Here is a 27831-nt window from a genome sequence, read left to right as displayed (position 1 = left end):
AACTCTTTTCTTTTAAGGGTGTCAAACTTTGTCAAATGCATCAATTGAGATAATCATGTGTTTAATTTTTCTTCATTCTGTTGATGTGGTGTATTACATTGATTGATTTTTGTGTTCTGAACCATCTCTACATTACAGGAGTAAATCTTACTTGGTCATGTTGTATAATCCTTTTAATATCCTGCTGAATTCAGTTTGCTAGTATTTTGCTGAGGATTTTTGTGTCAATGTTCATAAGATATTTTGGTCTGTAGTTTCCTTTTCTTGAAGTGTCTTTATCTGACTTTGGTATCATGGTAATGCTGCCCTCATAGAATGAATTAAGAAGTGTTCCTTCCTCTTCAATTTTTTGGAAAACTGTAAGAAATATTGGTGTTATTTCTTCTTTATATGTTCGGTACAATTCACCAGTGAGGCCATCAGGTCCAGATCCATTCTTTTTTCAGGAGATTTTTGATTACTGATTCAATTTCCTTACTAGTTGTAGACTGATTCAGATATTCTCTTTCTTTGTGATTCAGTCTTAGTAGGATTTGTGTATCTATGAATTTATCGACTTCATCTAAGTTATCCAATTTGTTGATGTACAATTCTTCATAATACTCTTTTAAAATCCTTTTATTTCAGTAGACACGGTTATCTTTTATTTTTTGGCTTAGTCATTTGAGTCTTCTCTCTTCTTTTTTAAAGTCAGTCTGCCTATGGGTTTGTCAATTTCAATCTCTTTGAAGAACAAACTTTTGGTTTCATTGATTTTCTTTATTGGTTTTCTACTATTTCATCTATCTCTGCTCAAATTTTATTATTTCCTTCTCTCTACCCATTTGGGTTTAGTGTGTTCTTTTTCAAATTACTTAAGTTGTAAATGTAGGTTGTTGATTTGACATCTTTCTTATTTTTTCCCTTAGTACTACTTTTACTGCATCCTGTAAGTTTTCTTGTGTCATGTTTCCATTTTCATTCATCTCTAAATATTTTTTAATTGCCTTTATGATTTTTCCTTTGATCTATTGGTTGTTTAAGAGTATGTTTAATTTTGTCAAATTTGTTAATTTTTCCAGCTTTCCTTCTGTCATCCCACTGTGATCAGAGAAGATACTTTGTATGATCTCTATCTTTTAAAATTTATTGAAATTTAATATATGGCCAATATACATGGTGTCTCCTGGAAGATGTTATATGTTCACTTGTGAAAAATGTGTATTCTGTTGTTCAGTAGAGTGTTCTGCTTATGTCTATAGATCTAGTTGGTTTATTGTGCTGCTCAAGTCCTCTATTTCCTTACTTATCTTCAGTCTTGTTGTTCTGTGCATAACTGAGGATGGGGTATCAACATCTCCAACTGTTATTGTAGAACTATTTCTCCCTTTAATACTGTCATTTTTTTCCTTCATATATTTTGATGGTCTGTAATAGGTGTGTAAATATTTATAATTATTATATCTTCTTGATTTATTGAAACTTTTGTTAGTATATAATGTCCTTCTTTATCTTCTATAAAATTTTGTGACTTAAAGTCTATTTTATATGATATTAGAGTAGCCCCCCACCACCCTGTTTTCTTTTGGTTTCATTTGCACGGAATAGCTTTTGCCAATGTTTCACTTTCAACCTATTTGTGTCTTTGGATCTAAAGTGAGTCTCTTGTAAACAGCACAAAACTGGATAATTTTTTAAAAAAATCTATCTGCCAATGACTTTTTTTTGATTGGAGAATTTAATCCATTTACATTTAAAGTAGTTACTGATAGGGAGTGGCTTCCTTCTGTCATTTTGCTATTTGTTTTCTATATGCCTTAGAGCAGTTTTACTCCTCATTTCCTGCATTACTGTTCTTTTTTGTTTAGTTGATTTTTTGTAGTGAGCCGTTTTAATTCCCTTCTCATTTGCTTTGCTGTACCTTATATAACTATTTTCTTATTGGTTACCATGGGGATTACATTTAACATCCTAAATTATAACACTGTAATTTGAATTTATACCAGCTTAACTTCAATAATGTACAAGATTCTGCTCCTTTACAGCTCTGTCTCTCTTTCAGTTACTGATGTCACAAAATTAGATCTTTACAAATTGTGTGTCCAAAAATGAACAATAATAGTTTTTTAAAATGATGCATTAGTCTTTAAATTTTGTAGAAAACAAAATGTGGAGTTACAAACCAAAGTTACAATAATATTAGCTTTTATACTATTAATTGTTTTTAAAAAATGTCTCTTAAATTATGTAGAAAACAGAAAGTAGACTTACAACTGTTGTTACAATAATACTAGTTTTATAATTGCCCATGTATTTTCCTTTACTGAGATCTTTATTTTTTTGTACGACTTCAAGCTACTGTCTAGTGTCCTTTCATTTTAACCCATAGGACTCCCTTCAGCATTTCCTGTAGAACAAGTCTAGTAGTAACAAACTCACTCAGCTTTTATTTATCTGCAAATGTCTTGATTCCTCTTTCACTTCTGAAAAACAGTTTTGTCATGTATAGGATTTTTGGTTGACAAGTTATTTCTCGTAGCAGTTGGAATATGTCATTCTGGAATTCAAAGTTTCTGCTGAGAAATCCACTGATAATCTTATTGAGTATCCCTTGTAGGTGATGAGTTACTTCTCTTTTGCTTCTTTCAAGATTCTCTCTTTGTCTTTGTCTTTTGAAAATTTGATTATAATGTGTCTTGCTGTACATCTTTTTGAGTTCATCCTAACTGGACCTTGTTATGCTTCTTGGATGTTTATATTCATGTTTTTCATCAAACTTGGGATGTTTTGAGCCATTATTTTTTCAAATAATCTCTCTGCTCCCCCTCCTTTTCCTCTGGGATTCCCACAATGTGTATGTTGGTCTGCTTGTTAATCTCCCAAGGGTCCCTTAGATTCGGTTTACTTTTCTTACATTTTTTTCTTTCTGTTTCTCAGATTCAATAATTTCCATTATCCTTTTTTTCAAGTTCTCTGATTCTTTCTTCTGCCTACTCAAATATACCTTTGAATCCCTCTGATAAATTTTTAATTTAAGTTATTGTACTTTTCAGCTCTAGAATTTCTTTTTAGATTTTCTATCCCTTTACTGATATTTCAACTTTATTTTAATATTTGTTATTATTTTATACAGTATCTTTTCATTGTATGTTCTTAATATTTGTTTCTTGATTTTAGAAATTCAGTTGACTTTTTCATTGATTTTGTATTCAGCAATGTTGCTGAAAATCTCTCTTGTTAACTGTAACAATTTTTGTGCAGTTTGCTTTAGTTTTCAATGTAATTAACCAACTCAGTTGCAAATAATGCTAGTTTTGTTTCTTCCTTTTCAATATTTCATCTTTCATCACTTTCTCTGGTCTTACTGCTCAGGCTATAACTCATACAATGTTGAATTAAAGATAGGACAGTAGGGAACTTTATCTTATTCGTGTTTTTTAAGAGAATGTTTATAGTATTTTACCATTGAGGATGATATTTGCTGTGGGTTTTTGATAAATATTTATTGAATGATTAAAGAGTTTTCCTCTGTTTCTAGCATGGAGGAGGGGAGAGAGAAAGAGAGAGAGGGGGAGAGGGAGAAAAAGTAGTGAATGGTAGATGGATTTTAAACAAATGATTTTTCTGCATCCATTGAGATGGCTATGTAATATATATAATTATCATTTTTTTTCTGTTAATGTGATCAATTTAAACCTAAGGTGGCTATGATCACTCTTATAGATTGCTGGATTTGGTTTGCTAATATTTTGTCTGGTACTGTTTCAAGTATGATATTAAGCAAGATTGGCCTACAATTTTTCTTTCCTTTTCTGTCCTTGTCCAATTCTGGCATAAAAGTTTTTAAATGAATTGGGAAGTGGTTCTTCTTTTTCACTGTATGGAAAAAATCTTTTCAGTTTGAAATGATTTGTTTCCTGAATGTTTGAGAAAATTCATCTGTTAAATCTCCTGGGCCAGTTTTTTTTTTTTTCTTTGTACAAAGATTTTCGATTACTAATTATATTTGTTTTATGGAAATGAGACTATTCTCATATTCCTAACTTTAATACACCACGTACATTATGTATTGTCATTTTTGGTTTCTATTTCTTTGTCTCTCTTTTCCAATCTCACCAAATTATGCTAAATTAAATATGATATTCCACCCAAGAGAAAAGGTATAAGAAAAAGGTGTAAGCTTTCCTAAAGTTAGAATTTAAGTGCATTTTTAAATGTTTATCAAATGTTATTTTCATATTTTGCCATATCACTTCCTTCCAGATTAAATTCTTTATTTTCTTGCATTTTGTTATTTTTCCCTATTCATTGACAATACCATTCTTTGTCGGCACAATGATAATTGATGCTCATAAATGACAACCCAAAGCAATTAAAAATCTTTGAAGCATATCTTGAATTAAGACTGATTTAATTTGTATCAACCATGCTATTATCTCAGTTTATGATATTTATGTAGTAGTTCTTTATTAATTTCTTAAAAATTATTTAATCAGAATAATCCTTTTCTATCCATACTTGAAAATAAAGATTAACAAGGCTAAAAACTAAAACCTAACCTGAAAGTAATGAAATTCTACTGCACTTTTAGTATAGAATTTGTGTGAAAGTATATATCAAATCAGTCAATAAGAAATTGGTGTTTAAGGACCCAAAAGTCCCCCCAACTTCTTTCTGATTTATCATGATAATTCCGTAAGAGTCTACAAATGTTGGGAATGATAAGACAGGGTAGGGACCCAATCTACCTATGTAAGTAATAAAGCTTTTGTCTAGTAAACATCTTCAGTATGACAAAGACACACAAAGAAACACAAAAACTCGAGAAGCAAATGTAGGAAAACTATGAGAAAGAATGAAATTTGGTCCTTGCCAGGAACACTTTACTTCCTTTGCCATATTCACAATTTTATTCTTTGCAAAACTTTTTACTAGAATCCAATTTGTTAAAGTTTTGTTTGTGGAGAAGGAACCTGGGAGACTGATTCGCTAAGGCTCTGGTTCCGTCATGAATATGCATTCTCTCTTTCTGTGTGTGTTTCTTGTAGGTACATTAGCACTGCAGTATTATATGTTACTTATTTGTCATTTTTTCTAATTTTCTGAAAACTACCACAGGTATGCTTTCCCCAAAGGCTTCAAAAGAAGAACAAATATCTGAATTTGGCAGGGGGAAGAAGATTGAGATGGGAAAATCCAGAGTACTAGTTTGGGACTCCAATTACAATTTTACCATTAATTATCTCTGAGGTTGGATAAGTTAATTAAATTATTATCATCTCATTTATTTAATCCATAAATGATTTGGTAATCCATAAGTAAATTTGGCAATTTCTGATCCTTTCATATCAAAATAATTTCAGTAGTCTAAAAATAGATCTTTCAAAACTTATGTCACTAACAAATGTAAACTTGTGAACTAAAATTAAATTTCTAAAAGTTGTGAAAAATGGCAAGTGTCTAAAACTAAAATTCAAAGTATAAGAAAAATATCCAGACTATGAAACTATTTATGATTTGGTAACAGTAATTCTGCTGAAATGTCTAATTTATTCAGTTATTTGATCTAATAAACAGTTACCCAAATCTCCTAACTTGTCATGGTTTGCAGGATGAAAAAGAATGAAATTTTGTAAGGTTCTATTTTGTTAGAATTGTATTTTGGAGCCAAACAATTGATAATGATTTATTTCTTTTCATTTTTCTAAATTATAGGGTGGCTTCACTCGTAAATATTCGCTTAGCTCAAAAACTGGAACACTTCTTCCAGAATTCCCCAGTGCTCAACACCTTGTGTACCAAGGATGCATTTCTAAGGACAAGGTATCAATTAAAGATACTTCTCTATTGATTTTCTGATATGTTGGTTCCATATCTCAATTTACTGGGAATCTCATGGCACTCGCAGGAAATAGAAATCTACATAATCAAACATAATTGACTGATTTATAGGAGGGACAAACATTTACTAACATCGATTAAAGACTTTCCAATTAATTATTTACCATCTCCATGATAGTACATAATCAGAAGGTGGTAAAATAAACCGTAAAGGCTAAAGATTATTTTTATTTAAAACTCAGTATCAAGGAAGAAAATACTAGAATGTGTCTATCACATGCAATTTCTTTAATTATAAGCGTTATATTTTCTATATTTTCTAGTTCTATTTAATTTCAGTAACTGGTCATCAAGCACTTCTCTAGAACAGAATTTGTTCCTAGCACTGAGGGGGAAATGCCTAGATGAATGCAAGGACCCCACTCGAAGATTCCAAAGATTCCTCTCCATTGTAAAACTGTGCTCTGTTGCAAAATTTGTTGAAAATTAAGGTAGAAACAGTTTCATAAAATTCAGTTTATAAATAAACTTTCAGTGCTTATGTAGTAAAGTCTAAAGCTAAATCCTCCTCTATTTCTTAACTTCTAGAGTCATTTGCTGGCTATCTGCTGACTAATAGTAGGATCCATTATTAAATCAGGGCATAAAATTTCTACATTCTTCTTTCAATTAACGTTCATTTTTTATTAGCATTTGAGGAAAACATCTTTCATAGTAAGTTTAAGTCAGTTCATATTTTGAGGTGCAAAGATAGAGGAATATGATTAATAATGTCCACCTGTATTACTTTAGTAATGGGCTTTTGTAGAAACTAGAAATAAAAATGACACATTGATAAAAAGGTCTATTGATAGATAAGTAGAGATGCACAGCAACTTCCAGTGTTCATTCTAATGACAGACTTACTCTCCCTGTTAAGAACAGGCAAAATATAGAAGATAATTCTCAGATGCTGATTCATGTCTCCTGGAGTATGTCCACTTCCTACTATTCTCCTCTCCCATCACATTCCTCAAGGTTATCACATCATTTTTTTAACCATATAGAAATAATGTGTGATATTATGACTTCAGATTTGAGACACCTCCAGTAGGTGTTAACATGTGGCAACTTGTGGGGGAACTTGTGAAAGTCTGCGGGACCTCGGGGAACACAGTTCTTTGGGGGAGGGTATTGTTGGCTCACCTTTGTGGAGAGGATAGCTTACGTACAAACATATCAAGAAGATGTTTACTGTGTAAATATACCGGGTGAGGAGGGTAGATGGAGACGGTAACAAAGAAAAAAAAGAGAAGTGAAGAATACATTCCAATAGTTTATTTCAGCTTCTCTGCTAGCTTCCAAGGACTTCCTTACCTGCCAACTTGAAAACTGGTCTGTAGGTCATTTCTCCTTCAGTATTCAAGACACTTAACCCCTGGTTTCTAAATTCATTCCCAGTCGTCCCCATCATGAGCTCCAGGGACTAATACTCTTTGTCCCTTGAGGACATCTGGGCCCTGCCTTTTACCTTCTTAGCCAGTAGCTAGGTTCCCCAGGTAAGTTGTCAGTCTAGAAGGATGGGTGGGGCTGAAGCTAAGCACTTTAAGCACCTACTTTCTTGAGGCAGGAAGGATGGAGACTTCCTGGGGAGAAGCTGACCCCAGTGCGGGGTGCTGGCTGAAGCTGAGAGGCCTGCTTTCTGCCCCCATCACAGTGTCACTCAGGGCAGTTGCCACCCTTCCCCCACTTGCTCACTGACCTTACTAGAGCTAAGCCTTGCCTCTGCTCCTACTCTCTGTAATGTGGTGTCTATTCTCAGAAAATTGAGCAAAAGTATGTTTATAAAGACTGCAAAGTATGCTACAGTGAAAATTTATTGTCCTAAGACTATGTAAATATTAAATAAAGTATCAGTTATAAGATTTAAATTTTTTGATGATTTGTGTATAGGAGAAAAAATTTTGACACAAATAAATGGAAATACTTGTGAAGATAAAAGTTTACTTGTACTTTAGTAGGTCTCAGGGATCAAAGGGTTAATTTTGGACAAGAATTATGAATTCCTTTCTATCTTTCATGCTGTCCTTATCCTCATTTTAGAAATATGTCTTGGCAACCTATCTAAAAATATAAAATCGTTGCTTAAAGTAAAGAGCCTGTCTCATTTGCATCAGTGGTGACATGTCCTGCCAGAGGTGTGTAGTCGGCATACCTCCTTGGAAGTATATTGGTAATCTGCATGTCATCGTTATACAGCTTTGCGCTAAACCACAAAGATATGTGCTGTCACTGGGCTGCAGGGACAAAGGTTGGAGAGCAAAGAGTAGGGGTAGGACACCCCCGTCATCATGACTACCCTAGATACTATGAAGGTAAAAATAGCTAACAACTGTAAGTTTCTTAACATGAATTATGGATTACTCCAACCACTTTCATGTGTTAATTTATTTAGTCCTCATAACAACCTGACTAGATATTTACTGTTATTATGATCTCCATTTTATAGATGAAGAAATTAAAACACATAAATGTCAAGTAGTTTGCCCAGTATCACGTAGCAGATTAGAGCTAGCATTCAAATCCAGGTATCCTGCAGGAAAAGCTCACACCTCTAACCTCTAAGCCTGTTCCAGTTCACATAGAACACACAACCTGTAACAGGTAGAAATATTTCTAGCTTATGAAATAAAGATGTTTTGAATATGAATATTGTTAGTTTGCCAGAATATTATCAAGTTCTAATCCATCGCATATTTTAAAATATGTTTAAAACTTTCTATCTCTGCAATACAAACATCAGTGTAACATGGAAATAAAGAATTTTCATAACAGACATTTAATGTTCAAATCTTTTTCTGGTCAGCAAGTCATTTGATATTATTACTAATTTTAGGTAATGTGGTAAAGTCTTATACTTCATACCAGGAAAATTGTTCCATGTGCGTCATATCTCATTTAATCTTCTTTAACACCTTATGAGTGATATGTTATTACTACCTTACTTGAAGATATAAAGCTTGGGGTCAGAGACAAAGCAACCCGTGCAAAACAGTGCAGTGGAGCTGACGCTCAGTGTTAGCTGACTCCACAGGAAACCACTGCACCACACTACCCAAGCACCTACTTAATAAAACTGTGTGAAGATTTGATGTATTTTACCATTTTACATTTATTTCTCCAATCAAAGGTAATTTTTTTATTAAGCAGAAAACTACAATGTTGCTTTGGCCCATAGTTTCCTGAACAATCAGCTTTTTCATCATTCTTATCACACTGTCCTGCAGTTGTCCATTTGCTTGCCTTTCTCCCTTCACAAGGCAGTGTGCTCCTTAAAATAAGAATTGTGCCTTTATTTTTGGTTCCTCGGATTGAGCACAATGCTTGGCACATAGCATGAACTTTAAAAATGTGTTTGAGTATATGAACAAATGAATGCATGAACAAAATGAAGGCAGCACTGAAAGGGTGCTTTTGTTAAGATTTTTCTTCCTTGAAATAGGTTGATACCCTAATAATGATGTACAAAACCCACTGCCAGTGCATCCTGGACAATGCAATAAATGGAAACTTTGAGGAGGTAAGAGTGACAAAGAATGCTTTGCTGACTATATTATGTAAACGTTCTTGTCCTGTTCTTCATATGAGTTCATGTTAAGGAAAATGTTGATATTAATGTACATACGCTTTGCTCTCAACTAGATCCAGCATTTCTTATTACACTTTTGGCAAGGAATGCCTGATCATCTTCTTCCCCTGCTTGAAATCCCTGTTATCATTGACATTTTCTGTGTTTGTGACTCAATTCTTTATAAGGTAAGCTCCTTAGGATGTCAAACATGAACCATATATTTCTTTAGAAAACATTCCATCTAAATTTTTGCCATATATTTTCAATAAATTTGTTATTCCTGGCTGGAGATACACTATCAATTATTTTTCTGATGAGAAAGCAAGCAGGTTAATAGTGTATATTTAATAGTGAATGTATTTTAATATAAAGTTTCATTAAGTAAAACAAAATCAGTTTCTGTTTACAGCTAAGAATGATTCTAAATATGACATACTTCCATAAAAACTTAGTTAATTTTTATTAACTGTTTAAGGTGTTTTCAGAGTAAATAACTTAGTGGCTTTTTCACAGTATCAGTGTTTTGGGGAAAGCAGAATTAAGCACTCTTATGGGACTAATAACTTGAAAAATTTGGAAATCTCTAGCGTTAATGCATTAATGACCAATTCTGTTCTTAAGCCAAATAAGAGTCCCTAAGTGTCTACAGAAGGATCACGAGGATATAGTAAACAGATAGGAGCTTGTTGGCCATCTAGCCCGCCATTCAGCGGGGAAGAGGGTGAAGCTAATTCCCCCAACAGTCTGTTCCCTAGTTAGAGCAGACACAGGTCCAAGCTGAGGAAGAAAACTGTACTGCAATCTGGGTATTTTAAAGTGAGTTTGTCTACATTAACCTCCTAAATTGTCAGAAGGAAAAACAAAAGCTTTCCTTTTAGAACATAATTTGAGTAAGCAAGAAACCCAAGCTGGAGTCCTGTTAAGTATTTAGGAAATAAAATCCTTCTAAGTTAGTTGCTGCTGTTTCGTTCTCAACTTTGCAGAGAAGTGAAGCAGAAGCTAGATAAACTCAGTCCAGAAGCAATTTTGCACATCAAGAACCGTAGGTGGGCTTGAACCAGGAGGAGGGAGCCCATATTTCCATCCTCTGTTCCGTTCTTCCTCATTGCAGTATAAGAAAATAGAGTCTCTACCTTTAGTTCAAGCTAAAGGTGAAGAAGGACAAAGGAGAGCAAGGATTGTCTCATTTTTCTGGGTCAAATAAGAATGTCATCATTTAGAGAGAAAGGGTTTAGTTTGCACTAACAGATTGTCTGAAGTGTTTAAGACATGAGGAAGTAACCAGAAAGGGGAAAGAAGGTGGTTCTAAGAGTAGGTACAAGAAAAGACCTGGACTCGTGCACACACATTTACCAGCATCAAGGTAAAGCAGTTTTGGACTGTCATTCAACACCTCCAAGAAATATTCTTAAAGCATAACTTCCCCCCCACCCCCGCCGACAAATGGTCTATTTCTTTGAGTCCAACACAAAAGTCCAGAGTTTAAGTACCGTCATGTGCACAAAGTTTCTCCTCCTCCTGGTGGACCCAGGGAGGCACAGTGAGCACTGTAAATAGAGCAGTGTAATATGAACTTCTGTAAGATCTTCATCCCATCCCTAGAAAGTGGTCAGCTTTTAGTCCATAAACCTGTACATGATTGCCAAGGCCAGTTCATTGGTAACTAGCATACTGGGCATATACAATACTGTCTCTTGTTTTTCATTGGTAGCTAGCATACTGGGCATATACAATACTGTCTCTTGTTTTAGTGTTTCATATACACGGACTATATGTGCATTTTGCTGGTAAGCTGCACAGGCCTTTGTAGATGAGTATCTACTCACGTTTTGAAATATCTTTGAAATATCCAAGAGGACCTCTTGGTCCTCTTCTCCAGGCTGGCGCACTCAGTTTATGAGCCAGCCTAAGGGATCTGTGCTGTTCATATCCTATCTGGTTCCCCATCTCCTTTATTTATCATAGTTTTGCCTGAGCTGGGATCAGTCAGCACTAATTTTTTCTTTTTTTCTTTTTACTAGTTCTCATCAAGGTCCTACTCACCCTATCACCCACATTTATGGTTCAGTCTAGCCCTTTATTTCCAGTGTTCTTTATGTTCCAATAATTAGCTCTCTGTACCTGGTACATTCGTGTCACCTGCTTAACTAGCACTGCAGTGCTTCTATATACCCCCGCTCCCCTTGCCTTTTACACACACACACACACACACACACACACACAGACACACACACACACACACACACACACAGCTTACATATATATATGCATTTTAGAGATAAAAGTATAACTTTCAGGGCTTCCCTGGTGGCGCAGTGGTTGGGAGTCCGCCTGCCGATGCAGGGGACACGGGTTCGTATCCCGATCCGGGAAGATCCCACATGCCGCGGAGCGGCTGGGCCCGTGAGCCATGGCCGCTGAGCCTGCGCGTCCGGAGCCTGTGCTCCGCAACGGGAGAGGCCACAACAGTGAGAGGCCCGCATAACGCAAAAAAAAAAAAAAAAAAAAAAAAAAAAAAAAAAAAAAGTATAACTTTCAGAAATGAGTTAACATATTATTCTCTAGAAAGCTAGGAATAAAAAGTAATTGACAAAGAGTAAATGTGTTTCTATAGAAATATTAAGGATTTATGTTAACTCTCTTTTGCTGTGATTAAGGTTCTAACAGATGTACTCATTCCTGCAACAATGCAAGAAATGCCTGAAAGGTAGGTTCAGTCAATAAAATATGATAGTTGCTTGTATAGGGTTTAACCTTATACATTATAGTAAAGCAAAACATTAAGTAGAAATTCATTCATTTACCAATATTATTTTCCTATTCCTGCCCCTTTGTATGAGCTGTAAGAGATGTGCCTCAATTTTTATATTCAAACCTCAATGAACAAAATTGATGGAACAATCCTGAAATCCCTTTAATTTGAGAGCTGCTCACGTGAAAAATAAATATTTAAGTGTAGTTGACCTTTAGGTTACTGAGGAAGCTCTTCAATGGAAACTGGCTAGAGGGAGATGAATGGGGATAATTGATGGAAAATAATCACAATAATAAAACTATAAGGAAAATTATTTTATATTCATTATAACTTTGGTCTTAATTGCCAAAATTAGAAAGTAGCATAATGGAATTACCACCTTCTTTTAACAAAGGAATAAGATCTCAAATTGAAATGATGCCTGAAGGTTTTTCACAAAGTCTTTTCCTGTTGTTCTGATGTGAGAACAATAGGAACTTGAAAAAAAAGCCGAGTTTTAAAAAACGAATTCTAGTAGTGAAATTTATTTTAGTATTTTGGGGCACAAATACATATAGGGTGAGCATAGTTGGTTCTCAATAAATACATGATGATTGATAAAACAATCTTTATTTTTGATTTACCTTTTCCTCTAGACTGGTTTATTTATTTAAATAATAATTGATATTGGCCTGGTCAATAGTTTCTTTTAATTATTAATACGTTGTCTTTAAACATCTAGCCTGAGCTCTGAATTAGGTACACTTAACACTTCTGTGTCACAGCAAAATGGCTATGCTTACATAGTGACAGGCATTCAGCCGTGTAACTAATAGTAATAATAGCTGACTTCTATTAAACACAGTGTGGGATTTGAGACTTACATAAATTATTTCACTTAGCCTGAGAAGTACTATTTATGTATTTATCTCTTAAGTATGCAAGTAGTTCATATTCATTTAGAAAATGAAAAACATGCATAAATGCATTTAAAAAAATCACTCATATAAAATAAAACTAAAAAAATCACTCATCGTCTTACCACATTTTTAATGTCTTAGGTTATTATTGTATCTCACAGACTTTTTTCTAGGAATGTTAAAAATGGAATTATAGTACACGTACTATTGCAGTATACTATGAAAATCTTTCCATATCAACAAATATAGATTAGCATTTTTTAAATGATTGATTGCAGAGAAATCCAGCATCTGAAAAATACTATACTTTTTTTAACCAATTCCTTATCATTGAACAATTGGATTATTTTAAAACAACTTGTCAGACTATTCTAAAGTAACTGTTATGATCCAAATTCACAAAGAGGAACCTGGGAGTACAAAGAAATTAATTTGCCCAGAGTCAGCTGATTTTTAAGAAGCAGAACCTAGATTTTAATTGAGGTCTGTTTAACTCCAAACTCTGCCTAATTTTTTCCTGTACTATGTCACTGCTCCCCAACATATGCCCCATCCTAAATATATTTAGATCTGTTTTGTTGAGACATAATATGTAGATTGTTGATGGATTTATAAATTTTTGTAAAATTTTGTATAAAATTTTGTATGTTTTCATAATATATACACAACCAACATTTGCAATTTTCTAAATGGGGTCCTCTAGTTAGTATGTTTGTGGTAATTTGTTCTACAGTTATATTTGGAATATAAGAATATGTTACTAGAAACAAATATTAAATACCTGAAATGGCATTATGATCCCTATGCGTGTCTCTCAGTAGCCAAAATATGCAAAATCAAGTGCACACTTACCTTTTCCCAGAAATATTTTATAGAAAATGATTGAATTATGAATTAATATTAATAATAAAGTATGTCTTATTGATCACTTTCTGCCTGCCAAGTTTTAACCTGAACACTTTCCATGAATTATTTCATGTAATCCTCATAATAATCCTGTGACATGGATACTATTCTTTCTTTTTTTTTATTTTTATTTTTTTGATGTGGACCATTTTTAAAGTCTTTATTGAACTTGTTACAATATTGCTTCTGTTTTATGTTTTGGTTTTTTGGCCGCAAGGCATGTGGGATCTTAGCTCCCCGACCAGGGATTGAACCCGCAGCCCCTGCACTGGAAGGAGAAGTCTTAACCACTGGACTGCCAGGGAATTCCCTGGATACCATTCTTATTCCTATTAACAGATGAGGAAATTGGACCTTCAGGAGACTGAGTATTTTGACCAAGATGATAAATGGCAGACCTAGGCTGACTTCAGTCATGTTCTTGGAATCAAAGAGTAATAATATACCTCCATTAAACTGCATTTATTTAATGCATTTTGAACTACTTAGCATTTAATAGAGTTTTTTTGTTCTTTGGGGGTTTTTGTAGCTTATTAGCAGACATAAGAAATTTTGCTAAAAATTGGGAACAATGGGTTGTTTCATCCTTGGAAAATTTGCCAGAAGCTCTAACTGACAAGAAAATACCTATTGTGCGAAGATTTGTATCATCTCTGAAACGACAAACATCCTTCTTACATCTTGCACAGGTACGTTGGTAAGCTGAGGGTATTTGAATCACCAAATAAAAAATGAATCAACTGATAGCAAAGATTGGGGAACTTTCAGAGATTGGAGACTAAGTAGACAGCAATTAAATGCAACATGAGATCCTAGAGTGAATGCTAGAACAGAAAAAGGACATTAGTGGGAAAACTGATGAAATTCGGTAGTTTAGTTTAGTTAGTTTAGTTACTAATATTGTACCAGCGTTACTAGTATTGTACCTGATTTTGATAATATACAATGGTTATGTAAGATGATGACATTAGGAGAAGCTGGATAGAGAGTATGTGAAAATACTCTGCACTACTTTTGCAACTTTTTTGTAAATTTTAAATTATTTCAAAATAGAAAGTAAAAAAAGAAAAAGAAAACCTTTTGAATGAAACGTAAAATGTAAAACTCTTATTTGCCAGATGAATTCAATTAATAAATGAATCCAATTAATAAAATTAATAGGTTATGGGGAATGAGCCCGTGTGATGTTGTGAAACCCACAACACATTTTAAACTACCTCTAACTTAGTTCTCTTAAATAGGGAGAAAAAAGTAATTCTTAAATTAGAGTTACATGTTTGTATATTGTTAAAATATACTTGCCCTCTCCTCAAACGATCCTTTGCTTTATGAAGGTTTCTAGCCCTCTGAATTTTGAAAGACTAGCTTGGGATAGTTCCAGATAAGAAATTTAACGTTGTGAAATTCTTATTTTATGACCACAGGTAAAAAAAAATTATTTTCTTATTCCGAACATACTTTTCAAACCTTTAACAGAGATGATCATGAATCTCAGCTACTGCTTTTAGTTTTAAAATAAAAAAAGTTATTTATGATACTTTTCTCTCAAGGAACTATTTCTCTAGAAGCTAAAATTTTCTTTTGATGGAGGATCAGTGATATAATTTATTGTCTTTTTTACTTTCTTTATGGAGATTGCCAGACCAGCTCTCTTTGACCAGCATGTCGTGAATTCTATGGTATCTGACATTGAAAAGGTTGACTTGAATAGTATTGGATCTCAGGCCCTTCTCACCATTTCGGGCAGCACAGACACTGAATCTGATATCTACACTGAATGTAAGTCTTCTCTTTTTGTTTAGGGCAGGGTCTCCCAACCTCAGCACTATCGATGTCTTGGGCCGGATACCTACCTCTTTGATAGGGCAGTGGGGCTGTCCTGTGTATTGAAGGATGTTTAGCAGCATCCCTGGCCGCTATCCCCTACATGCCAGTAGCAGTCTCCTCCGAGTTGTGACAACCAAATATGTTTCCAGACATTCCCAAATGTCCCCTTGGACTACAAACTCATATCTGTTTGAGAACCTCTGGTTTAGAGAAATACTTTTAAGTTTCAAAATTGGTCTCTATTTTAAAACAGTTGTACTTACTGATTGTGAAAATATTAAGAGGAAAATAAAAGTCATCTATAATCTCATTGCCTAGAAATAATCCATATAGAAAAAACCTGGGAATAATCAAAACAGTTTTGAGTTTTGTGAGCTTTCTTCCATTTTTATATTACACGCATATGCAGTTCCATGCATTTTGTACCCTTGGCATCATATGGTGTATAATGAACACCAAAATGATATCTCAATGCAATACTGTTTTTCAAAGCTGAAATGCCCTGCTTAGGTTTGGACAATCTGACAGAATTTACCAAGCCAGTACGTGTGACCGGTTCCATTTCCCAGGGATAACAACCCACTATTTCTCCCATCATTTCTCTCTGAAAACACCAAAAAATGCAGCCTCCTATAGGCTACAGCACACTGCTCTCTGGGGATAGTCTAACCTCGGTCCTGCTTTCTGATTCTTAACATAAAATTATATTACCCTTTGGGATTCAGTAAACCTCAAACTCTTTAGTAAAATGATAGTCCTTAACTGCCCCTTTAACTTTTACATGATAAAAGATTATTTATTTAAGTGGCTTAATTCTGCAGGGCAGAATTTAATTTTTGCTAAAGATAAAGGATATTTCAGAAAGCAGGAAATCAACAAGTCTAGCTTAGTTCAGTCATTAGGTTTCAACTAATCTGTTGCATTTAATGAAAGCATTGCATTCAAAATGAATAATCATCTCTACTGACAACAATTCTTCCCTAGTATATAAACCTGCATTTTAATATATACCAAAACATATACACTTCTGATTAAAATTTTGAAGAGTAAAGAACTAAGGAATTTTTGTTAGTTTCCAGGATATGAAAATAACTTCTTTAACACATTTAATTTAATCTACCTGTCTTGCCCTTTTATTCTATAAAATTATTAATGATTTCTACTTTTTGGTTTCCTCTTGGGTTCAAAGTAGTGTGTAATATTCTGCTTTTTTTTTTTCCTTTTTACATGGTAGATGACTCTATCACCGTGTTCCAAGAACTGAAAGATCTCCTTAAGAAGAATGCCACTGTGGAGGCTTTTATTGAATGGTTGGATACTGTGGTAGAGCAGAGAGTTATTAAGGTATTTTTCAATGACATATTCAGAAAATAAAATTTTGTTAATAGTAAATGCTAAACTGGCTGTAATTTCTTGAATCGTGGGGGATGGTGATAGGCTGTGTGTAATAATACTTTGAAAAGCTTTTGAAACCCTAGCAATAAGGGAAGTCAAATATCAAGATTAGAAATATGGCAGATTTGAGAGCACTGGGCACAGTTGCAATTCTATTTGTCGTTTTTTGACAGACTACAAGACGCTATTCCTTCCCTATCAGTCAATAAGGTTACAGCTGTGTAACATCAGTAGTGAAAGATAAACTTAGAAACTGGAAAGAGCTGGCCCTTTTCTTAAAAAGCACGTTTTCACAAAAGCTGACAGAAGATATGGTTTTAAGTATTCGCATTTTTTAATTCCAGGAGCTCAGTATTATGTGTTTTCATGTGGTTTCTTCAACTCTTTCAGTTAACCTTCAAGTCATCCATCATGAAACAAGGCCATAAGAACAAATATATCCATCACCAGTTGGTGTTAGCCATTCCATATCAAGGAAACTAGTTATAGTGTAGGGACTTTTTTCTCCTGGAAGGAAAACAGATTATCATTCAGGACCAGAGAAGTCAGAGTTAATCATTCACAGAAATATATAACCCTTCCTTCACACTTCGCCTTCTGCTTTTTTTAAAGCTCTGTCAAAGGAAAATTAAGAGAGAAAATATTTTGTAAATTATTTCATTTCGTTGTCCAATTTACTAGGTAATAAAACCATATAGAATAAAGACCTATTAACCTGAAAAATGATGGCAAAGCCAGATGAAAATTAAAATCCCTAGACACATCATTTTATTTGATAAAATAAATGGCATGCCCTGTCAATCTGTCCATTTGTCAGTTTTTCTACCTCTTGATCTTACGTAGGAAGCATGTAATAATGAAATGACAGATTCTATAGTTTCATTTTGTTCCTTTACTTTTAGACCAGCAAACAAAATGGAAGATCATTAAAGAAGAGGGCTCAAGACTTTCTGCTAAAGTGGAGCTTTTTTGGTGCTCGAGTAATGCATAATCTCACCTTGAACAATGCATCTAGCTTTGGTATCTTATGTGCTTTATAAAACTCTTCTTAGATGAATTACATCATTCATTCCTCAGTCACATTTCCTATCAATTTTTAAGCATGTGGCACTGTCATTTCTCAAATTGGACTCTTGAGCCAGTAGAGAATGGTTGGTTTTAGCCTGGGTTTTGTAGTCAGACCACTTGCAGAGTTAAATCCTAACACTGCTTCTCTTTGGCTTGGCTTAACCCAAGTTAGGCTGCTCATTGTAGAAATGGGAGAATATTTCTTTCATTGGGTTATGTAGGCACTTGAGTGACGTGATATGTATAAAAATACAGTGCTTAGATAAATTTTCTTTGTTAAACAAGCAAATAAACAATAATTAATACATTATTTTCCAAAACCGCTATTCATTGAAATATGGCAAATGTTTGCATCTTTTCCAGGAACCTACCCTCATAGTTGTATTCCAAGCATCAAAGACCAGCTTAGAAGACATGCTGTCATATGTTTTTGAACCATCTATCCTGACCTATATAACTTATGAAAAAATTGAGTCGTTAACTTTTTCAAAAATTGAATACCTTCTTTTCCCTAAGATTTCTGAGATTCTTAGTTTGTAGTTATAATGCTATCTCCTGGACAGTACCTCCACATTTAGTAGTTGCATTTTGAGAAATCCTCGCATTATAAAATAGGTTACAGTTAACTAAATTGGTTCATTTAATTTTTAACAGAATTAGATAAAATCAGTGAACTTGTATTGAGGGATGAAAAAAATATATTGTCTATTATTTGAAATATGTTGCTTATATTTAAGGTTTCTTGAATTATACAATATTTAAACCTGACCTTATTATGAAAAAAGACTTTTGTTGGAAAATCTGTTGAACAGTTAAAAGAAGTTTAAGGTTTTCCAGGACATCTTCCACATGAAAATTACTTTTCTCCTTTTTTTTCAAATGAAAGAGCATTTTGTTTCAGGCTAGAAAGACATCTTCTTACTTGATACTTTTTTCAGAACATGTTGGCTATTGTCTAATTATTTAGTACAAAGTAAACAGAAATAGAGCAGAGTAGAGCTCATTCTCCCCAGGTTAAAGCTTATCACACTCCAATGTGTGCCCTCTTAAAGCATAAAGCATGTCTCACTTTCATCCGAATTTTCCTTTGATGTAATTAGTGGCCAAAGAGCTGGCAGGACAGTACACACAGTGAGCTGGGCAGGCGGTACACAAAAAGATTAGAGACCCAAGTTAAGCATGTTGGTCTTAGCAGGTCATTTAAAGTCCAACAAGTATTTGTTTATTTCAGTTGCTCCTTGTAAAGTGTTGCGAGATGGTCACAAAGATAACCTGACTTCTCTCTTTCTCTTTCCTTCTCTTTCTCTCCCTCATTTCATCTCACAATGCCCTCTCCCCATTCCCTATCCATAAACAAGGTTCTTTCCATTTGATCCGAATGCTTCTTGATGAATACATTCTGCTGGCCATGGAGACCCAGTTTAATAATGACAAAGAGCAGGAGTTACAGAATTTACTGGACAAGTATATGAAGAATTCAGGTGATTTAAAATGTATATCTTGTTTTGCATATGTCTTTGTTGAAACCTAAGTTCAAGAATTTGTAAGCACACATGTTAAATGGATTTATAACAGCCTCAGATTTTACCCCCAAAATGTCACTACTAACACAGGATACTAACACTAAGAGAGCCCTATTTTTTCTTTCCTCCATTGGTATATAGAGTAGTCAAGGTACTTTACTGGAAACTCTGAAGAATACAAATCAATATTCTTAACTTCTGAGAACTCAGATAAAGTTGGAGAAGTGACAATAATACAAAAATAACTAGAATTTAAGACAGCACATGTGGTATACCACCTTATAAATGGCATAGAGATGAGTTCTATAGGAATTTAAAGAAGGAGGGACACAATATATTTGGGATGTGATGACTTGCATTTTGAAGGCTGTTCACTACAGAGTGGATTATTTAGTGCCCTGAAGAACACACCTACATCCACAAATATACAGTTAACAAAATCCAGCACCACTGCCAACACCAAAGATCTGCCGGTCTTATTTCCCATGGAAAACACTTCTCAGGAATTTCCAGATTTATGACACAACCCTAGAACATTTTCAGTTTTTTTTTTTTTTTAACTTGGGCTTATCCACTAGGAATGTGGCAATGATATTAGCTTTCCTATTTAAAAAAATCTTCCTCCAGATGCAAGTAAAGCTGCCTTCACTGCTTCTCCGAGTTCATGCTTTCTGGCCAACCGTAATAAAGGGAGCACTGTTCCCAGCGATACCGTGAAGAATGAAAGCCATGTGGAAACAACCTATCTTCCTCTATCATCCAGTCAACCTGGAGGCTTAACCTCTGCTCTGCACCCATTCCCTGCTGGGAACACAGACAACATGCCGCTCACTGGTAGGCTATGAAACAACCAAGAAAACCTCATAGGCTTCAATATGTCTCACAGGAAACTATTCCTTTGTTTTCTTAAAGCTGGTAAACTCCAGGCATTTCAAGAATAAAAAGGCTTATCTTCACTGACTTGTAACAAAGCTTTATAATATTTTTGTGATTTTCAACATTTGTCATTCACATTTTTATCAATACCATTTTTAAGATAGGTATCACATTTTAACATACTCTCTTAGTTATCTCAGAGGTCCCAATAATTGGTTATTTTCATTTAGTGGAAGAAAAAAATAGATTAGGTGTTCACAAAATCATTAAAATGCTTGGAAAGTCAAAAAATATGAGCTTCTTATTTATTTTTGGATTTCGAGGAGAATTTATTCCTCCTCCATTAAAAAGTAGATTCAGCTATTTTAGGATAACCATTACAATAATTTTCCTCTTTGGTCTAGGGTCCCATTTCTGTCAATCTGAATGTTTATGGCTTAAACCAGCTACTAGATAATACTTTAAGTCTGCTTATTGCCTTATGTCTTCTTTGAAATCCTTCTATATACCTTACTTCATTGGACACACAGAATTTTAAACCTGGAATGGGTAGTTTAGGGGCGTAATTCCACTAATGGAAAATTGGAGACCCAGGGATTTGGTGGCTTTCATAACTCATTGCTCATCAGTGGGGTTTGTATGAAGTTTTGAATTGACTGCTTTGAAGCCATGGTCATTTTGACATTATTGCCCTTTTCTTCTACCCTAAACTTGAAACCATTTAGCCTTCAGCTTGTTTTTTAATTACAGAGAAATGTGAACAGCAGACCCCTTGCCCTTCCCAAGCTTGATCTCTAATCATCTTTATACCCACGGAAGGATGAAGCCATCCCAAGCTTTCCTCCATAGTCACTAACTCCAAAAGTTGCCACTGTTGTGAAATACACTGTTGTGATGCTGTTTTTTAAACCTAGAGTTTTATAGGTCCCTAGTCCCATTATTTTTGGAGGTTAGAAATGAACTAAGTTGGAAAAAAGGTATAGTAATAAATCATGCATAATTTTGAAAGATGTGAAGCCATCTATTTTTAATTTGCCACTAGTGAATGCTCTGGTAACTTTTTTCCAGGTCCATTGGAGCTTTCCCAGAGCTCTGGTCATCTGATGACACCACCCATTTCTCCAGCCATGGCGAGCCGAGGAAGCGTCATTAATCAGGGGCCAATGGCAGGGAGACCCCCGAGTGTGGGCCCAGTACTGTCAGCCCCATCACACTGCTCCGCGTACTCAGAGCCTGTTTATCCTGCTCTCCCGCAAGCCAACCATGACTTTTATGGGACCAACTCTAACTATCAGACTGTGTTTAGGGCACAGCCTCACACCCCATCAGGACTCTATCCTCATCGCCCCGAGCACAGTCGATGCATGGTCTGGAGTGAACAGCAGCTTTCTAGAGACTTCTTCAGTGGCAGCTGTGCTGGGTCCCCATATAATTCTCGGCCACCTTCCAGCTATGGACCATCCCCACATGGCCAAGACTCACACAGTATGCAGTTTTTAAATACAGGAAGCTTCAATTTCCTGAGCAACGCAGGAGCTACCAGCTGCCAAGGAGCAACGTTGCCTCCTAATTCACCTAATGGTATTGAAATTGTTTAAGAATTTTTCCTGGCTTTTGAGTTGGCAGTAAGGCAAAATCAGACATTGAGTTCTACCTCCGGTGAACAGCATGTCATCCCATGTAGAGCTTTCTCAAAATCATGGAATCTTAGATATTTGGGGTCAATTTCTGCCACTTACAAACATATTCCTAATTCTTGGGACTTTATTAAAGTTGCCCTTCTAAATGTCCTGCATGATGCAAAAATATTATGTCAAACCATATGTTTGAGACCAACCTTAATAGCCTAAAAGAAGAATGTTCTGTCCTTTGAAAATTTAGTGAATAATGTTTCTTCCGGAGAGCTAGCAGCAGATCTTAAGGATTAGGACCCAAACAGTGTCTCCTGTTGAAGTACCTTGAGGTTACTGAGTTGGAAAAATCTGTGGACTTAGTCAGCCACCAAAGTAATCTCTGTGTAGAGGCTGCTCTGATGCTCCTCTCCTCAGTGTAGGCCAGTCCTTCTCCCAGAAACATGAATCTGTAAATAAAATTGGTGTTTGACAAGTAATCTTTGTGAGAGGCTGACGGTGCCTTTTTTTTTTTCTTCATAAGCACTGTAAGATCTTGGTAATTTAAATAAGGGAAATACGAGAGAGGTGTTGTCTTACACCTCAAACTTGACAATACGATAATGCCTGTGTATTTTTTAAAACAAAAAACAACATAATGAACCATATCCATATATAAGCACAAATCCAACCATATTGTAAATGTAGATGTAAATGTAATATTTACAGTGTGATATCTCTAGGGCTCTATCCTATTACCTTGTCCTTTTTTTTTTATCTTCCTGGAACATTACTTGTAATAAGTTAACTCTACATTCTCAACATTTTCTGTTGCAGGGTACTATGGAAGCAATGTAAACTACCCAGAGTCTCACAGACTTGGATCGATGGTGAATCAACATGTTTCTGTCATCAGCAGTGTTCGCTCCCTGCCTCCCTATGGTGACATCCATGATCCACTCAACATCTTAGATGATGGTAGTAGAAAGCAGACCAGCTCGTTTTATGCAGACACACCACCTGCAGTTGCATGTCGAACTCCTGTAGTAGGTAAATTATATTAACATTTCTTGAAAACGTTCTTTAAAAGTTGTTAACCTCAGCTATGCAGTGTTAACTGGGCACTCACGTTCCCACAGTTGGTTTATCACTTTGGATCTGAAGTTATGTTTCTGGATCTGTTAGTAAAAGCCTTGCCATTTCTCTATATACATGTCACCATGCAACCTACTGCTAGATCTGGTATTCTTTCCAAAACAAATCTCTGGAATCTATTATGTATGCAAAAAATTCATGTAACCTGTCAAATGCAGTCCAAAAATCTGTTAAGTTTTACAAGGGCAATAATGATATCTTTTTCTCACTTTCTCTTTTTCACTGTTGGAAGCAGGGCCAGTGCCAAGAGCTGTCTTTGGACCCCATAATCTCCATCAGTATCCTAAAACCACTCCAAGTTTTAAAAAATGGTGACTTGTAATGAAGGTTACTATAACTTTCTCAGTTGTATGTAAAATGTGATTAGATACCTCTGTAGAAAATGTTCCTTTCTTATTCTATAACATACATTTTAAGTAAAAATGAACAAAACTGTATGTTTGCCATGAAGTCCCCTAGCTTCTTATTCCAGCCAGGTTGCTGTCCCTAAGAAAATACGGCAACTTGTACTAGATGCATCACCGACACCCAGCAAAGAGTCTGCCACATAGTAGGAACTCATTACATCACTGAGGTGAAAAAAGGGGCAGAAACAAATGCATAGATTTAGTTTCTAAACCTGCTAATAAGGTATCACAGGGCGAGTATTATATCCACGTAAGTATCAAGGCGGAGTGTTAATGTTTAAATGAGATGATTGAAATCTTCCAATGGAACTGATTTCAGATTAGCATAAGTAGAGGGCATTGACACCCAAACAGAGCATAAGGGAAAATGACATAAATTGCATCTCTCCTCACTCAGTGTGTTTTTCCAATAATTCAATAGGAAGCACTTCTTCCCTTCCTATGACCATCACAGACGCTTGCTGAGCAGAGTCTGCTATCATCTTATGCTATCTGCAGATGGTCATTGCTTCTGGGTTACTCTAATGAAGCAGAAAATTCCACTTCAGGAAGTTTCCTCACTGTGAGACTGAAATGTACAGAGTTGCTATTGTTACTATTAGTTCTGTTTACTTGTAGTGATAGTGGATGCTTTGATGAAACATAGTTTGGGTGTAGGACAGATTCTAAGCTTTAGTTGTCAGAGCTGGCTTACAAGTAAATTGCAAAGAGGGCTTCAGTGTGAAAAGAGGGAATAGAGTAAGTGAATGAGTGGCACAAGGGGAGTTAGGACCTATAATTATATTTCCTTAATTATAAAGCCTGGTTTTTAGTGACAGAGATGACGGTACTTAGAAAAAGAAGGAAAACAGCACTGAGAAGGCAGGAAACAAAAATGCAGGAAAGGTAGTGCTAGCGAGCCAGTTAGTAAAAAGTTTTGAGAACCTACTATTATGTGCCAAACCTCCTTTTAGGTGTGAGGTTATCGTGGTAATCAGGTCAGAGTTCCTGCTTGTAAGAAGTTTACATTCCAGTAGGAAGAGATAAGGCAATGAAAATATAAGTAAATGCATTAAAAAGATAATTTCAGTTACTCTCAGGTCAATTAAATAGGGTAAAATGACAAATAGTAATGAAGGAGCTGCTTTAGGTAAGGTAGCTCAGAAACGATTCCTGAGGCAGAAATATTTGAGTTGCAAGTTGAATGATAAGGAGGCAATGATGTGAAGATTTGATGATGGAGTTCCAGGCAGAAGAAATGGCAAGTTGCATAGTTTTTGAAATGGGAACATTTTGGGAAAATTCAATGGGCAGAAAGAAGGCTCGTGTGTTTTGAGTACAGTGTATGAAGAAAGGGGAGTAAAATAAATCAGAAGGCAGAGACCAATTCATCTAGGGTGTTATGAACCACGGCAAGGAGCTTGGATTTTGTTCTAAGAGTAATGGGGAAGTCATTGTAGCATTTGAGAAGAGGGACAATTTAATACACATATCAGCAAGATTATCCTGGCTGCTCTCTGCAGGGTGAGGGTCATGAGACTAGTTAGGAGGCTGCTGTGTTGGTCCAGGTAAGAGAAGATGGTGGTTTGAACTACAGTTGTGGAGGTGCAGCTGGAAAAAGGACGTAGACTGGGGATATATTTTGGTGATACAGTTGTCTGAATTTATGTTTGAAATTGAATTTTCTTTGTGAAATGTGTTGAAGGAAAATTTGTGGGAGAATAGCGGGGGGAAATGGAAGAAAAGATGAGCATTGCTCTGAGAAACCATACACACTCAAATTTAGTACAGATACATGTGCTCAATGCACAAGTTGTAAAGTGAGTGGCACAGAAAAAAGAAAATGTCAGTCAATTTTCAATTGCTGATGATATTTTCCCTTACAGCATCCAGCTTGCAAACCCCAATTCCTTCCTCCTCATCCCAGTGTATGTATGGAACTTCCAATCAATATCCAGCTCAAGAAACCCTGGACTCCCATGGAGCAAATGGTAGAGAAATGGCATCCTCTCTACCACCAATCAATACTGTGTTCATGGGAACAGCAGCTGGAGGCACTTAAACCAGCACTGTTGGGTAGGGGTTGAAACTTGAAAAGTCTGTAGCGCTCACATGCTATCTACTCAGACAGCTGTCAGAGAAAGAAAATGGAATATCCAGTGGCACGGTATTGTTTTTCAGGTCACCGGTGTAAAACCATGGACAACACCATAGTGAATGGTAATATTCGCAGAGTTTGCCTTGCACACAAGTTGTTTAGAATGTGGTCCCGTTATTAATCATAGTTTCAAACATTATCAAATGGAACCAATGGAGCTTTGAAGATGTAGACATTTCAACTCTGAAGATTTAATATTTCACTTCTTAATTTATTGAAAATCTGTGTGCTGTTTCACTTTTGGTTTTTAAAAAAGAGAAACGTTTATTTAATGCTTTTAAAATACTTTTAATTTATTAGGATCTCAGAATCATTGTTTACTATCCCTTATTTGACAAAAAGTCAAATGTGTATGGCTACCTCCTATGGAAATGTTTACAAGATCAACACCTAATTCAATTCAGCCTCGACCAAAGTTGCTTGACTTTCAGTTTCTGTGCATTAGTATGATGATTTCTGTTACATAGCAGTGTTCCAATTCTATGTAACTGAATGGAGATTAAAAGTGCTTTCCTTCTTTATTTAAAAAAGATAGGAAGAAATAAAGTATGGAAATATTTTTAAAGGCTTGGTTGTTCTCAGGGCTGGTTCTGTTTCTAAAGAATCCTGGGGGGCTTCCCTGGTGGCACAGTGGTTGACAGTCTGCCTGCCGATGCAGGGGACACGGGTTCGTGCTCCAGTCCGGGAGGATCCCACATGCCGCGGAGCGGCTGGGCCCGTGAGCCATGGCCGCTGAGCCTGCGCGTCCGGAGCCTGTGCTCCGCAACGGGAGAGGCTACAGCGGTGAGAGGCCCGCGTACTGCCAAAAAAAAAAAAAAAAGAATCCTGGGGATTTGCAGGCAAAGCGCCTTTGTATATCAAATTAAAGAGTAAAGTTGGTTGGTCAAAACAGTAATTCTAGAACATTTGCATAACAGATCCATGCATATAAATATAAAGAAATTGTGACTTGTAGACTGTTTGAACTTCTGCAGATGTGGAAGCAGTCTTTAATCGAGAACTTTGCTTAGAAACTGAGAGTGAATGAGTGTTCAAGGGTCATCTGGATGCAAAAACAAACTCAGAAGTGAAAGATTCATTACATATAAACTAATACAATTTGATACACCATTTATCTAGCTCTGTTTCTTTTTCATATGTCTTAACTGAAAGGTCTGTTGTTAAGACTCATGGCCTATAATGGGAAACTTCCATTAACTTTACAGGCTTCTCCTTTAGTCTTAAGACAGGTCTTCTATTACTTGTATTAAGGATTGGGTTATACTGTAAGCCCTGGGTACATTATAAAAGGATCTGTAAGCCCCAAACACCCATTTTACATCATGATGTAATTTGGTAGAGACAAACTGTGGAATTGTTATTCAGCAAGCAATAAACAATTATCTGTGGACTTGTTGGAGTGTTGCTGCCATTTGCTCAGTAGTATGTAGTTTATGAGCTAATGAATTAGCAGAAATATTTTGCAGCAATAACAAATCATGAGTAATAGAAAACTAAGTGTTCTATTCTTTGCTATGGTAATATCATAAGAGTGCAAAGGAAATGAAATTAATAAGGGCTTGGACTGAAGAAGAAAACAAAACAGCTTTAAGAAGTGATTGGGGGGCTTCCCTGGTGGCGCAGTGGTTGAGAGTCCGCCTGCTGATTCAGGGGACACGGGTTCGTGCCCCGGTCCGGGAAGATCCCACATGCTGCAGAGCGGCTGGGCCCGTGAGCCATGGCCGCTGAGCCTGCGAGTCCAGAGCCTGTGCTCCGCAACAGGAGAGGCCACAACAGTGAGAGGCCCGCGTAACGCAAAAAAAAAAAAAAAAAAAAAAAAGTGATTGGACATAAATCTTAAAAA

At 35.6% G+C, this 27831-nt stretch overlaps 1 protein-coding gene across 1 annotated transcript in view; it reads left to right on the top strand.

Moving 5' to 3' along the window:
- The window catches only part of RFX6 (regulatory factor X6), a 55429-nt gene extending 28873 nt beyond the window's left edge, over positions 1 to 26556 (top strand). Inside the window, exons 7-19 of the mRNA XM_032650862.1 lie at positions 5695 to 5802; positions 9302 to 9379; positions 9502 to 9615; positions 12088 to 12137; positions 14520 to 14679; positions 15625 to 15769; positions 17052 to 17161; positions 18115 to 18232; positions 19639 to 19761; positions 20431 to 20637; positions 21748 to 22260; positions 23127 to 23339; positions 25717 to 26556. Of these exons, the coding sequence (XP_032506753.1) occupies positions 5695 to 5802; positions 9302 to 9379; positions 9502 to 9615; positions 12088 to 12137; positions 14520 to 14679; positions 15625 to 15769; positions 17052 to 17161; positions 18115 to 18232; positions 19639 to 19761; positions 20431 to 20637; positions 21748 to 22260; positions 23127 to 23339; positions 25717 to 25892 (2115 nt within the window). The 3' untranslated portion in view covers positions 25893 to 26556. The remainder of the gene's footprint in view (positions 1 to 5694; positions 5803 to 9301; positions 9380 to 9501; positions 9616 to 12087; positions 12138 to 14519; positions 14680 to 15624; positions 15770 to 17051; positions 17162 to 18114; positions 18233 to 19638; positions 19762 to 20430; positions 20638 to 21747; positions 22261 to 23126; positions 23340 to 25716) is intronic.
- Positions 26557 to 27831: the final 1275 nt, after the last annotated feature.

This window comes from Phocoena sinus, chromosome 12, assembly GCF_008692025.1.
Source record: "Phocoena sinus isolate mPhoSin1 chromosome 12, mPhoSin1.pri, whole genome shotgun sequence".
Classification (NCBI taxonomy): domain Eukaryota; kingdom Metazoa; phylum Chordata; class Mammalia; order Artiodactyla; family Phocoenidae; genus Phocoena; species Phocoena sinus.
Note: the sequence above shows the minus strand (reverse complement) of the source record. Positions and strands in the feature narration are given on the sequence as shown.